General features: G+C 26.3%; 3 protein-coding genes across 6 annotated transcripts; 1 reads left to right on the top strand and 2 right to left on the bottom strand.

The window, feature by feature from the left end:
• Positions 1-406: 406 nt before the first annotated feature.
• LOC112687854 lies at positions 407-1,501 on the bottom strand. Its single transcript, XM_025560810.1, has 2 exons — positions 1,072-1,501; positions 407-997 (listed from the first exon to the last, which is right to left on the bottom strand). The coding sequence occupies exons 1-2, from the start codon at positions 1,138-1,140 to the stop codon at positions 593-595; spliced, it is 474 nt and encodes a 157-aa protein (XP_025416595.1). The 5' UTR covers positions 1,141-1,501; the 3' UTR covers positions 407-592.
• Positions 1,502-2,385: 884 nt separating this feature from the next.
• On the bottom strand, positions 2,386-5,203 carry LOC112687853. Of its 2 annotated transcripts, none has more exons than XM_025560807.1 (5): positions 5,013-5,203; positions 4,641-4,775; positions 3,664-3,843; positions 3,030-3,164; positions 2,386-2,719 (listed from the first exon to the last, which is right to left on the bottom strand). In XM_025560807.1, exons 2-5 carry the CDS (start codon positions 4,766-4,768, stop codon positions 2,386-2,388), a joined length of 777 nt encoding a protein of 258 aa, XP_025416592.1. In that variant the 5' UTR covers positions 4,769-4,775; positions 5,013-5,203. The 2 variants fall into 2 exon arrangements, with proteins under 2 accessions (XP_025416592.1, XP_025416594.1); XM_025560809.1 differs by having other exon boundaries at positions 5,054-5,203.
• A 190-nt stretch (positions 5,204-5,393) lies between these two features.
• On the top strand, positions 5,394-13,841 carry LOC112687852. 3 transcript variants are annotated; one of them, XM_025560806.1, is made up of 28 exons: positions 5,394-5,626; positions 5,697-5,827; positions 6,079-6,247; positions 6,325-6,472; positions 6,563-6,669; positions 6,727-6,878; positions 6,947-7,128; positions 7,246-7,413; positions 7,481-7,570; positions 7,624-7,790; positions 7,865-8,039; positions 8,137-8,348; positions 8,407-8,585; positions 8,709-8,842; positions 8,908-9,015; positions 9,165-9,533; positions 9,594-9,845; positions 9,904-10,092; positions 11,277-11,396; positions 11,465-11,563; positions 11,623-11,889; positions 11,950-12,138; positions 12,201-12,356; positions 12,427-12,789; positions 12,861-12,964; positions 13,035-13,174; positions 13,253-13,419; positions 13,479-13,841. In XM_025560806.1, exons 1-28 carry the CDS (start codon positions 5,472-5,474, stop codon positions 13,695-13,697), a joined length of 4,911 nt encoding a protein of 1,636 aa, XP_025416591.1. In that variant the 5' UTR covers positions 5,394-5,471; the 3' UTR covers positions 13,698-13,841. The 3 variants fall into 3 exon arrangements, with proteins under 3 accessions (XP_025416591.1, XP_025416590.1, XP_025416589.1); XM_025560805.1 differs by having other exon boundaries at positions 5,395-5,626; positions 5,700-5,827; positions 12,861-12,967; XM_025560804.1 differs by having other exon boundaries at positions 5,395-5,626; positions 12,861-12,967.
• Positions 13,842-13,911: the final 70 nt, after the last annotated feature.

The following is a 13,911-nucleotide window of genomic DNA, read 5'->3' as shown; positions in this document are numbered from 1 at the left end:
CATAATGTTTTAAGTTATAGTGAAACATTAAAAATCATTAAAAAGTTTTACAATCCTACCCAAGAACATAATAAAATAAGCCTGTACAACTTTCATATTATTTATCCACTACCAATTTGTTCTTTTATCTATTAAAAAGTCAACAAGTAATCATTTAGTAGTTGTTGTGAAGCATCTGCACAGAGTAGAAGATGAAACGGTTCTGTGACCATATCCTTAACAGGATTTATATATAATTTAAAGGTTTATATTTCTAGTTCTTTTTTCTTTTTTTGACTATGATTCCATCAATGAAAATAATACATTAACAAATATAGCCAAATTCTTCTTATTATTATAAAAAAATTTAAAACAAAACATTATTTATTTATGAAATGTTTGACTATTTAAGGAACAAGGTACAGTATACAATATAAATCTGGTATATTACAAATATGAGAGAGAGAAAAATTTACCTATCTACAACTCAATTAAAATATATTGTGTAGTGCAAACAGCTATAGTGATATAAGTTGATACTTTTGATAGCTACTTTTGATTTAAAATTAAAAACCAATAATATAATATAAAACCAAAAAATTCAAAGAAATCGTTATGTAAACTTGCGGTATCTGTACAATTTAGGCGGAGCTGAGGCAGTTAAGTCCTTGAAAGGTAATGGTGGTGTATTTTCACCTCCTTGTTTGATCCTTTCATCTTCCATGTTACGCCAAAGCTTACGGCGCATATCTGCCTTGGGCGTTTCATTTAGATGCCGGTTTTTTATACATCCTAGTGCTCTCCTAGGTGTGTTCTCCTTTGGTTTTGTAATGTTCAGGTTGGTGATTAGAGGATCAGTATCGGTTTCATCAATGGCCGAATGAAAAGAATCATCAGTGGCAGGACTGGCGTACGGTGTAGACGTCACCGGATCATCAGCCAAAGTATTAGTGAACAGTTCATTGTTTAAGCGCGTTTCGGTGGAAATATTCTCTTCTTCGATTATCATTTTGACTACCTGTACGGGAAATCGAATATAAACAGAAGAAAATATACAATATTAATAATCATCCCGGTCAATTAACTACTCACACGTATCGGAGTTCTGACAATATCTAACGTTGGAGAACGTGGATCCATAATTTCAATCGTGTTGGACATTCTTACAGAAAAACGTTGACACACTGTGTTGAATAGGTACTTTAGCCGAGCCAGAAACCCTATAGACGTAAAATACCGCCGGTACGGTAGAATTTACAGAATAAAAAAGTCTGAAGAGCTGAAACGTGAACGAATCGTGATAATTCGTTTCGAACGACAACAAGCTAAACTTAACCCAAATGAATAGTGCACGAGTTCGTATTGAACAATCTACAATGACAAAAGTGTAAAACTTAACAACTGTTTGTTTTCAAATATGGCATCAGGAACATATCATATAATTTAATTATTATGATTTGTAACGGTCATTTCGGAAAAAACGAATCACATTACAGTGTGACCAAATAAAAGAATAAGACTAATGTTATAGAAAATCCGAAGGTATAATAAATAAATACCGCGATACACATAATTTTAAATTGGAAGAAGTGTTGTTTGTATTTGTTTATTGAAATTTAAATAATTTCTATAGTATTTGTGTAAAAACTAAAAGCTGTGAATTATGTAGGTGACTTCGGTATTTTTCGAAATAAATGTATGCTTATTGTGTAGTATAGTTTTGTTTAAATGAAAATTAAATTTATAATCAAAGACAAGTTAGATACAAATTATTTAAATGATAACTCCATTTTCCAATACTACAACTTAAACTTGCTCGTTTTTACTGACTAGACGTTGAAAATTGTCAATGTTTTCAGTCTACATTTACTTACCAATTTCATACATTTACATGAACCCATATGCAATTAAGGTATTTGTAAAGTTAGTAGATATCTACTTATTATTTAACAGTAATGTCCTTTGTCTTGATATTGATACATTTGTTTTTCAAAATACCTGAAATTTTGTTCAGAGCATTCCCCAAATGTTCAATCGAATGAATAGTTAACAACATGATGTAAAATCTTACAAATTTTGAAAGCGTGAGATGTCACTTTTAAATATTAAAATTGATAGCCAGTAAGAGCTTTACAAGTAATAAAGATGATACAAGTATAAAGTACTAAGTTTAACTTTCATTAGTAAAATTGTTCATAAGTTATGAAAATGTATTTTTATCAAGAACATGCTCAAAGCTAACAGCATTTATTTTTAACATTAAAAAGTGCCCATTTATATGATAACTTTCATATACAAGGTTTAACAGCAAATGATTATTTTATACATAATTTGCACATAATTTGTAAATATAATTTGTAAATTGAAAAAGTTATTAGTATTTAGTTTTATATAATTATAATTATTTTAAATTCGTTTTGCTGCATTTATTTTATTTTGAATATTACATGGAAAATTTTTAATATTTTGCCTTGCACAAGTAGAGCAATAAAATTTTGAATAAAATATGCTGCACTCTGGTTTTACACAAACATCTTTGTCACATAAAGAACAAACTGATCCTAAAATCAAGAATTGCCTTTTAGTGTGAGGAGAAAATGGATCTTTTGTCAAATAGTAATCAATTTTTGTTGTTACACTACGATTATATGGTGTGTGATCACTAAAATAATCGTATTGTTCAGTCATGTTACAATTTTGACATCTAAAAATTGGTCTTTCTTTGACAACTGGTTCTAGTCTAAAAATAAATAAAAATAAATGTAACAAATAAATATTTAAATTGTTAATTAATTTTCATCATTATAAGAATTATATAAAACTATAATTCTTAATGACATTAAAAGATAACAAAATATAAATTGTATTTCTAATATGTAAATTTAAATACTTCCTCAGTATTTTAAAAAAATAATTAAATCCTAATTTTATAGTTTAAGATTAAGAATTTTCTCTTTTTATCTAAAGCTTTTATAGTAGAATTATATAAATATTATACATTGTAATTAAAGTAATACTTTAATAATATTCTTAATATATTTAATACTTACTCAGTGTCATCAGTATTTCGTAATTCATTTTTTTTTTCTTGAGTTTCAGCACAATCATCATCCTTAATTCCTGTGCATTTTTTTATTTCAGGATCAATAATTAAAAGGTTTTCACTTTTGCCAGGCAAATTTATTCTATTAAAAGAAAAAAGGTTAATTAATATGATCAAATAAGTAAAATGTAAACATCTAATCTACATATATATTTAGTTATATTTAATTAAATATATAAATAATAAATAAATCTTAAAATTCAATAAGATAATAATACATATATTTTTAAATATTTTGTTATTATGATTTCAGATTTAATCTAAATATTTAATTATTTTACTCTGCAATTAGTATACAAAAATTCAATTAAAACAAATCCATTTACCACTGTAAAAAGAACAATTTACAAACAATCTATTTTTTTAATACTTTTTAAATTTTTAAAATTTTTACTAAGAATTACATAAATATCAATTATTAAACATTGTAATTTATTAAAGTAATAATAACTTGTACACTATTTCAACCCAATTTTATATATCAATAAATTAAGATAATAGAGGAGTAGTATTAATAACATAGATCCTTCTTTGCTGTTGATTAATCTACAAAAAAATACAAATCTATGTTTAGTACTTACTTGGAGTCAATAATATTTTTCACTTCAATTTTTTTATTTTGAGCATTAACACAATCTCCATCACTTTTTACGTCAGCTTTTTCATATTGAATTTTATCAGACAACTTGTCCAATTCTGTTTTACATTTTATTCCAGGATCAATATTTAATGGATGTTCATTTTTAATAGGCACATTCAATCTATTAAAAGAATAAATATTATAAATAAATTCATATAAGCCCTGATTGAATTGAAAAAAATAAAAATAGAAGAAATTATTATTGAAATAAAATCTGCATCTTATTTATTTATTTATTTTTTTTTAAACTCTGAGCCAAGGGTACACTAACATGTTTGAAAAAATAATTGAGGTACTAAGTTTCTGTTTCAAATATAGAACTACATGTATGTAAGTAAATTGTAATCACTACATATTACTATATGTATGTATATTAAATTAATAAATAATTAATATACCAAAAATACAATCAAAATTTAATTATTTTATGAGTAATATTAAAATAATAATTTTAAACCTCAAATTTCAATAAAATAGAATCAAACATGTTCTTAAAATTGTAACTATTGCAACTCAATACTTATTCTGAATATATATTTATTCTAAATTGTGATGAACAATTAAAAATAAATAACTCAATAAAAATGATGCTGTAATAACTATTGAATACAAAACAATATCAAAGTTTGAATAGGTATTTTTATAAAAGGTTTTAAAATTTAAATTTGAATCAAAGGTGCCAAACTCTAAAAATATCACTATTTGTCGAATATTTTTACACAAGATACCATCCACCAAAAATAGCCTAAAATAGTATATATTAAGTATACTTATAACTTTATACTGTCGATTACCGGGATAAATATACCTAGAAGTAAGACCATCATATTTATAAGCTATATTTTCACTATGAACACTGAATATAATTAAATAAATATTATTTATTGTAATTAAAGTAATATAATATTTAATACTTACTTAGTGTCAATAATTTTTTTTATTTCAGTTTCTTCACTCTTATTTTTAGCACAATTTTTATCAATAATTCCTCTTGTGTTTTTTATTTCAGAATCAATATTTATAGCATGTTCGTTTTTGACGGACATAGTCAATCTATTAAAAGTATAAACATTAAAAATTAGTTTATGTATAATTTTCAAGTGTAGAGAATTCAGTTTATTGATAATAAAATAATTTTTCAATAAAGTTATCTTGGACTTAAAAGTTCACAAAAAAATAACAATTTAACATTTTTTTCTAATCAATTTCCTGTATTAAAAAAACGATTTAAATATTAAACTACAAAATAAAAAAATCAATTTTAAATCCATGCCCATAAAATATACTTGCATGTTTGAAATAAAAAAGTTTGTTCTCTCAACAAATATTACTAATATGTTGCTGTACTCTGTCAATCATCGTACATTTGACAGTTTACGATCTGTTATTTGTTGATAATTTTCCAATAAAAACAGGAATTAACATTTAATTTAATTTAAATGTATTAGTACTCTAAAAATATGTATCTTATACTCTTATCATCTATTAGATACTGACGTTCAGCAATCATAAATTTGGAGCCTACTAGTGATAAGAACGGTTATCTAACTGCAGCAGTTGAGTTATGAATCGATGTATACATTTATAGATCATTGATACCGTACACAACACTTGCGATATGTTATGTATTTACAATTTTATTGTTTAATAATATTATAATATGATTTGAACTTAAAATTTTAAGATAAATATTTTAAAAAATTTATCAAATACCTACCTAATATTTTTTACCAATAAAGTATTAATTATATGATCAATAATGAAAACGTAATACCTTGTTTTATAAATATGCCTTCATTGTACGGAGATGTATTATGTTTAAAAGAGCTGTTGAGGGCCGACAGTATTGTAAATGCTGTCAGTTTCCAAACTAATAGCAATAATATATTTGCATTAGTTCTCAGGTAAGATATCAGATGGTTCAATACATTTTGGTTTATATCTATGCATATTAATTAGTTTTCAAAATTACAGTAGCAATGATCTTATACTTTATTGTGACCATGCGCCTCCATTACTTAAATGGTTACCCTGGCCTAAAGATGATAGAAAAAGAATAGTCTCACTGGCATTCAAATCTACTAGTGAAAAGCTTTTAGTATGTGGTAAGTACATTAAACATTTGGTAAAAAAAAAAATCATGAATCAGTAATTTGTATAAACAACATTAAACTGAACTCATATCTTATAGTCACTATATAATTTTCAATATAAAATAAATATAATAAAAGGTTAAGAATTATAATTAATATTGTTCAATAATACAATTTGCAAAAAATGGAATTATTCCATCATTTTTTGAATTGTACTTCTTTTAACATTTTTTAAAAAACTAATAACTATATAAATATTTTAGGATTTGATTGCACTTTATATTTGGTATTTGTTCGTGAAATATTTGAACCTAGAGAGGGAGATAGAAGAAATAAAGTGAAAATTATTAGACCAGCTCCTGGAGAACCAACTAGTTCACTAAATCCAACAGCCATAACTTGGTGGACACCTATAGTTCCTACATATTCAAGGTAAATTTCAATTATTTGATAATTTTTTCTTTTTTTCAGGAATATTTTGTATTTATAACTATATATTAAATTTTTAGTGATATTGGAATTGTTGGAGGAAATATAGGAGAAATTGTTTTTGTTAATCTTCGTACTGGTGCTTGTCTTGGTTCTACTTGTGTAAAATTTTCTATAAAATTTCTCGAAATATTAAATGAAAGTGGTTCCAATACAATTTGGTTGATTGTAATTATACTCATATTATTATATTATTCTTAAAATTTTATTTACAAAATAATATTTTTTTTTTTTTTTATACAATACTAATATGTTTAGATAATTAGTACAAATGGAGATCGTTCAAAACTATTACTTGAGAATTTAGATATTGGATACTGTTGGCTTAATCCAAAAACACATAGTGCACATGATAAAACTGCAAAGTATAATACATAAATTTAATTATCTTGATTTAGTTTTGAATATATAATTAATATTAGGCCGACAAATTCATTGAATATCGAGAACATTGTTCCTGTGATATCAAATTTTCCTTCAACTCGTGCTCGATTACTAGGATTACGGCAACTATTTATAGAGAAATTATCTGCACCTAAAAAACAAAGATCGGTTGTAAATTGTGTTCAAAGTGGTATTTATTTACTATTGTATTCTATTGTACTTCTTATCTTATTAATACTTGATTTTATTGTTATTTAGTGCCAAATGATGTAAGACATCCAAAACGAAGTTTTTCATCTGATACAATTACTTCTGGATGTTCTTGTCCAAGTACAGGTCCATTACCTGAACCCATGCCTACAGTTGTTGATATGAAATCTAGCGTACAGAGTCATCGTGGTAAACAAACTATTGTGAGCTCTTGTTCTAATCATATTTTGGTAAGCTGTTAAATGTTAAATGCTGATTGAAAAATAAATAGTTTTTTTAACCATTTGATTAATCATAATATAATATTTAACATTTATCTTACATTTTTTTTTTTTTTTTACTCTTAGGTACATGCTTCTGGATTTAACACTAATCAACCTTTAATATACAAATTATTTAAAGGAGAAGAAATTGAAAACTTTTTATATACTGACCAATTTATATTCATTTCTCAAAATGGTGGTACCAAATTAAATGTATATTCTTCTAATCTTTGTCAACTAAAAAGTGATGTGGTAAATAATTTTTAAATCTATTGTTATATGCCTTTAAACAAATAATATTGTTGCCATGATTTTGCAGGATGATGACAAAGAAAAAAGCCTGTTCGATACTTTTAACTTTGATAATGGTGAAATAATTTTGAATATATTTAGAGTACTTGGACGAAAAGTAAGAGTGTCAATAGTAAGAATTATTTAGATTTAATTATTCTTTATTTTCAGGTTAAAGAAAATGTAGACATCTCTCTAAGTGTTTCTCCTAAAAATAAAAATCGAACAGCATCTAGTAAAAAGAAAAAATATGATCGACAACATAGCCGTAAAGATAATTCTATATCTGAATTGTGTGCTATAGTCACTAACTGTAGATTATATTTTCTACATTTAAGGTAATAAATATAAATTATTATTTTATTATTTGATAGATTTCTTATTAATATATGTCCATATGATGTTATTTTAGTATTAAACCTGAGGAAATAATATTTAAGAATATTATGGATGGTGCATTAGATCATGCAAATAATTTATCAGAAATCTTTGACATTGATATACGACCTATATTGGAAAGAGCAGCTGATCAACAACTTAGTGCAAGGAAATTTGAAGATGCTACTCTTTTATATCGTTTGTCAAAGGTAAATTTATGTTCATTACAATCATTAATTATTTTAATTGTTTTACAAATAAATTATTTTATTTATCATTTAATTGACTAATTAATATACTTTTTAGACAAATCCATTAAAACGTGTTCTAAGATTAGCCTCTTCTGGAAATACTGATAAAGTAGTTCTATTTGTTAGTACACTTTTAGAACAAGCACACCCAAGAGATCTCACTCCATTAGAAAGATTACATATTTCAAATTTAGCTGTAATGAGCTATACAGAACAATTATTACGTGCTACCAGCCGGGATAAATCAAGACTAGAATCAAAATTTTTGTATATAAATTAAATTTATAATTGTTAATTTTATGCTAAAATTACTTTTATAATCCAGGCGTTTATTATCAGAAAACAATCATTATGATGAAGTTTTATGTGTCAATATCGTTGGTCAAAGTCGTTTATGCAATGTGCTAAGATTTTTAGCTGTTGAAAGAGGTTTGCACAATGAAGTTATTACAGTCTTAGTCAGTTTAATGAGTCAACAATCTACTGATAGTCGTTATTTGCACTGTAAGTAAATGTTATTATAAAATTATTGAAACATTTTAGTGTAATATTTAAAGTACATATTTTATGTCTAAGAGCAAAACAAGTCTAATTGACAAAAAAAAAATATGTATATATTAATTTTAGCAACTGAAGGATTTTGGGATTTGGTATCAGAATCAATTTTTACAGAAGTGTTGGTTGCCTGTAATAAATTCACAACTTTGCATTCTAAATTTGTACAAGCAAATCTAAAAAATGTATCCAACGATATTCTTTTGGTAATTAGTACTTTTTTTTTTTGTATAAGTATTTGAAATTTATATTATTTTTCTATATTTTTTAGAAACTTAAAATTCTTTATGATCCATCTAATCCAGCCTTACGACCAATATTGCGCAAAGTATTTCAATTTAAAAATGAAACAGAATCCATAACCGAGCAAGATAATAATGTAAGTAAACAAATTTTAATTAAATAAAAATTTAAATTAAATATCAGAATTTTATGAAAACAATTTAGTACTTATTTATTATTTTATTAACTCTAATAAAATAATTAATTTGCAAATTATAACTACTAATTGATTTGAAATTTTTTCAGCTCAATTATTCTATTAAAGAATGGTTGACCACTTATTTAATGATAATATCCAGATTATCTTCAAATCAATATTCAGATAATTTAATTGAATCCGTTACATTTTCTCATCAACTTATTTCAAATACTTCTAATTCTGAAAATGAAATAGACCACAAATCTAGTCTTGGAGCTGGTTGGGCTCATGCAGCTCATATACGCAACCATAAACTTTATACATGGGGACATTCATCATGTGGCTGTTTAGGGGTTGGACCTCATATGACTAAGACTTCAACACCGAATCCAGTTTCTTGGTTTGTTTACATACGTGTTGAAGTAATTCAAGTAGCATGTGGTCGAAATCATTCAATAGCACTTACAACAAATGGGGTAATGTTTAAATATTATTTTTATATTCTAAAATCAATCGACTAAGTTTTCGTTTTATAGGTATATTCTTGGGGATCAAACCGTTATGGTCAACTAGGAACAGGCCGCCGTGGACAAGCTCCATATCCAATGTTAGTGAAGAGTTTATCAGACGAGTTATTGGTTAGTGTTTCAGCCGGCCAATATCATTCTTTAGCCATTTCTACACGTGGAAAGTTATGGACTTGGGGTTGGGGTGTTTATGGACAGTTAGGTCATGGAGCCATTGACGACTGTGAAAAACCAAAACTATTAAAATCTTTAGAATCTGAAGTAAGTTGCATAGCTTAAATAAATAATAAATATTATAAATTAACACAAACATTTTTAGAATATTATTAGTGCTTATGGAGGTTATTCACATAGTATAATTCTGACTAGTAAAGGTAAAGTTTTTACTTTTGGTTCTGGATCATTTGGTCAGCTAGGTAATGGCAGTACAACAAAAATAACTAGCCCAGTTCCGGTTTATGGACTCCCAGAACCAATTAGGTGTATTTATACTGCATATTTTCATAATGTGAGTATAACCATTAATTTATAATAATTATATAATTTAATTTAACTTACAATAAAAAATATATTATATGTATATTTTAAAATAATAATAATAATGTTTCTAAAAAAATTGTTTCATATAAAAATAAAAATAAATAATCAGGAAACATTAATTACAAGGGAATATTTTTTAATTACTTTTTAGTAAATTCCATTGTTTATTCTCAATTTTTTGAAATCTTAATTACTCTAAAATATTTTTAGTTCTTCTTCTTCTCCTTAACCTTTCTCCCAACTATATGGGGTAGGAAACTTATGTCCTAAACCTTCACTCATCCCGATTTTCTATATTCCCTACATATACACCAATGGCTCACATATTATTTTCAATTATATCCAACCATCTCTTTTCCCTTCAACATTAATTTTCATAACAACTCTTACTGCATTTATTTTCTCTCGTCTAACCACATGCCCAAACCATCTCAGTCTATTTTCTCTCTTGTCCACTATAGATGCTACACCAATACTACTACTCACATATTCCATCTTCATTCTATCTTCTCTTGTCACTCCACTCCTCCATCTAAGCATTTTAATTTCCCCATCATACTCTGTTCTATTCTCCTTTCAGCCGCCCAACCACTCTAAGCCATATAGGATAGTTAGTCTTACTACACTCCTGTAAAATTTACATTCTAGCCTCATTGGAATTCTCTTATTGCATAAAACACCTGAAGCTTCTCTCCATTTCATCCAACATATAAATAAATAAATAAAAGCTTAGTCTGAAGTATTATTATATTTGTAAAGCATGATCGATTTCAAATTACAAATTCATCTTCAGATTATAAAAAGTATAAAATGTCAATAAAATTGTGACTCTAATTTTACGTAATGTATAACAAATATAATAATACTCCATACTAATCATTTATTTATTTATTTCTATGTATTAACTATTTGTCTATATTCTCTTTATTATGTGATATTGTTGTAAATTGCTATATTTGCCATACGCTAAATAAATAAGACTATTTGTTTATTTATTTTTATATTAAATTACGAGTATTAACCATTTACTAATTTTTAAATTTTATTTAATTTTCTATTATTCTATTAAAAATGTAAAGTTTACATTTAATTTATAAGCAAGATTTATTATTCTAGCATTTAAAATATCCATAATTTATTTAAATCATTTAGTTAGCCTTAAGTGATGTTGGTCGCTTATATACTTGGGGTAGTAGTCCACAAGTACTCCGTTTTCATGCTCAAACACAAAAAAGAGCCAGAAATCAACTTGCCTTAAATGAAGGCGATCATGTAAGTTTTATTTTTTATTTTTGAAAATCATTATATTTATTTATAAGTATTTCAAATTTGGTTTGAAGATGGATGCAGAAATTGATGCATTAACAGCTGATGATGGTCTATTACATTTAAGTCCAACACTTGTAGATACATCTCATATTCTAGGAGAAATTGTTCAAGTATAATAACTAACTATACATTATTAATAAATAGTTATGATTTAATGGTTTATGTTTAGATGTGTTGTGGTTGTCATCATTCAGCTGTTATTAATTCAACAGGACAATTATACACTTGGGGACTTAATTTAGATGGACAGTTAGGAGTGTCTGGTGTTCGCGAGAGACTTGTTCCGACTGTCACATTAGTTGGCCCACCTTCAGTTGCAGACCCTTCATCAACTAATGGTTCTTTAATCAAAGAAGTTAGATGTGGAGCTGATTTTACATTGGCTTTAGATGCATCCAATAAACTATGGGGATGGGGTAGCAATCATGAAGGACAAGTAAACATTTATTCTCTTAATAAACTTCTTTGACATTAATTATGATTTATCTCCTTTAAGTTGGGTAAAATTCCAGAAGAAGATTTGGCAAAGACATTGTTGGATGGTAAAATGGTTATGATTAAATCAACACATAAAGTTATTAAAATCCAACATGGCACTGTAAATAAATTAGATTCTCCAATTGAAATAATATTGCCACAGTTAAGGTTTTCATTTTCAAACATTAAAGATATACTTTCAATTCAGGTAAGTTATTTAATAATATTAAGCAATTAGCTTATTGGCTATATTTATAATTTATTTTTTAGGTAAAGCGGCTATTAAGTTTTCCCGGCTTATGTCCATTTGAACGCTTTCTTGAAAATCTCAATAACATATTCAATGTTCATGGTGTAGATTATTTGTTACATTATGCAGCAGAGTGGTTTTACCCTTATTATAATATTTCTTCTGTTGTTTCTATGGTATAGTTTTATTTTTTTTAGATATTAAAGTTATGCAATCAAATTGATTAAATTATTTTGTTTTTTTTAGTGTCTTGAGATGAAAAACCATCAAGCAATTAGTAAAATTAGGTTGATTAACAATGAACCTTCTTTAGCATTATTTCATCAACATGAAGCATTTGTAGAAACTAGAGATTATGGGGAAATGTTTGGTTTTAATGTAGAAGGTGGCCATGAAGAGCCAGCTCCTGCTCTTACACCTTGTGAGGGTTTTTCTATAAATCTTGAAGAAGGAGAGTTATTTACTTCTTTACCGGAGTCTTTTGCATCACGTGTAGTTACTGAAGAAACTATTGTAAAAGAATGGCCAGGAATTTCTAAACTTGCTCAGATGTTTGAGTATTATTTTAAATTTATACCCAAAGACAATTTGGTTTCATTTTTGCATGAAGTATGTGTTTAAAAAAGGCAATTTTAAAATTAAATACTTTGAATTAACAATATTAATTAATTTTTTTTCAGTATCTTACATATTGGTTGACCAAGTCTTTCCCTGTAGATGCATTAGAACAACTATTATTAGATCGATGGGACAAATTAAATCATCCACTAGGAATTCTGTTATTGTGGTATAAGTTCTTTACTTTATGTATACATTTAATAATGTTTAATTTAAAATAATTTTCTTTATTTTAGTAATAGTGGTTCTTCAAAAGCTCATGACCTTGATGAATTAGATATGAAAATTATGGAGCCAAAAACAATTATTAGATGTTTTTCTGTGAATTTTTGTTTGCAACTATGCACATCTGTTTCTAAAAATATAGAAAACAAATGTTTGTTTTTTCATCAATATTTACTAACATAAATCTTCACATTTTTTTAAAATATTCTACAATTATTTATTTTTTTAGCTGAAAATCAAAAAGATTTTATACAGCTACTGGCCACTGTGACTAATTCACCAGGTTCTGGATGGATAGAACCATTATCAGAAACAAAATCTGAAGACTTGTTAAAATGTTCAGTACAAACACTTAATACTAACCAATTTCAACCGTTCATGCATTTAGAGTTTCAAGTATGAATTTTAATCTATCTACTTCTCGTATGCATTTAACAATGTTTTTTTTTTCATAGGATACTGAAACTTTGGGAGATACATTATTAGTATATTCTTGTGGCCATCGTTATTCATCAAATGAACAATTTAATGAAGATACTAAAATGGTGGTTGATCATCTAGATCATTTACCTAATACTGCAGCAGCTGTACAAACAACACTACAAGATACCAGTAATTCGGCTTGCCCAAACTGTGTTTATGAACAAATGAACAATCTTATCCAAAGAAATTAGTAACATTTTAATAACCTTAATATCATTATTTAACATTATTTTATTATTTACCATATTTTAGTGTTTACAAATGTTTCTATTTGATATCATCTAGTCAAAACTAGAAAATTTATACTTTTTAGTGAAAATTATTATGTTGTGCAATGTACTTGTTTTGCTTTTGTTATAATAATTCATAAATGTATATATATACATATATATACATAATACATAA

The sequence above is a fragment of the Sipha flava genome, unplaced genomic scaffold (genome assembly GCF_003268045.1).
Source record: "Sipha flava isolate LNK unplaced genomic scaffold, YSA_version1 369_pilon_pilon, whole genome shotgun sequence".
NCBI classification, from domain to species: domain Eukaryota; kingdom Metazoa; phylum Arthropoda; class Insecta; order Hemiptera; family Aphididae; genus Sipha; species Sipha flava.
The sequence above is the reverse complement of the archived record's forward strand: the minus strand, read 5'-3'. Positions and strand labels throughout refer to the sequence as shown.

What these genes read in the sequence shown, in the direction of transcription:
- LOC112687854 (XM_025560810.1), bottom strand. Translation starts at nt 1,140, where the DNA reads ATGTCCAACACGATTGAAATTATGGATCCACGTTCTCCAACGTTAGAT. An exon ending in TTGTCAGAACTCCGATACGT is followed by an intron (nt 998 to 1,071) that starts GTGAGTAGTTAA and finishes TTTCCCGTACAG; the next exon opens with GTAGTCAAAATGATAATCGA.
- LOC112687852 (XM_025560804.1), top strand. Translation starts at nt 5,472, where the DNA reads ATGATCAATAATGAAAACGTAATACCTTGTTTTATAAATATGCCTTCA. An exon ending in TTAGAGTACTTGGACGAAAA is followed by an intron (nt 7,571 to 7,623) that starts GTAAGAGTGTCA and finishes CTTTATTTTCAG; the next exon opens with GTTAAAGAAAATGTAGACAT. An exon ending in TAAAATCTTTAGAATCTGAA is followed by an intron (nt 9,846 to 9,903) that starts GTAAGTTGCATA and finishes AAACATTTTTAG; the next exon opens with AATATTATTAGTGCTTATGG.
- LOC112687853 (XM_025560807.1), bottom strand. Translation starts at nt 4,768, where the DNA reads ATGTCCGTCAAAAACGAACATGCTATAAATATTGATTCTGAAATAAAA. An exon ending in AAAAAAATTATTGACACTAA is followed by an intron (nt 3,844 to 4,640) that starts GTAAGTATTAAA and finishes TTCTTTTAATAG; the next exon opens with ATTGAATGTGCCTATTAAAA. An exon ending in CGAAATACTGATGACACTGA is followed by an intron (nt 2,720 to 3,029) that starts GTAAGTATTAAA and finishes ATTTATTTTTAG; the next exon opens with ACTAGAACCAGTTGTCAAAG.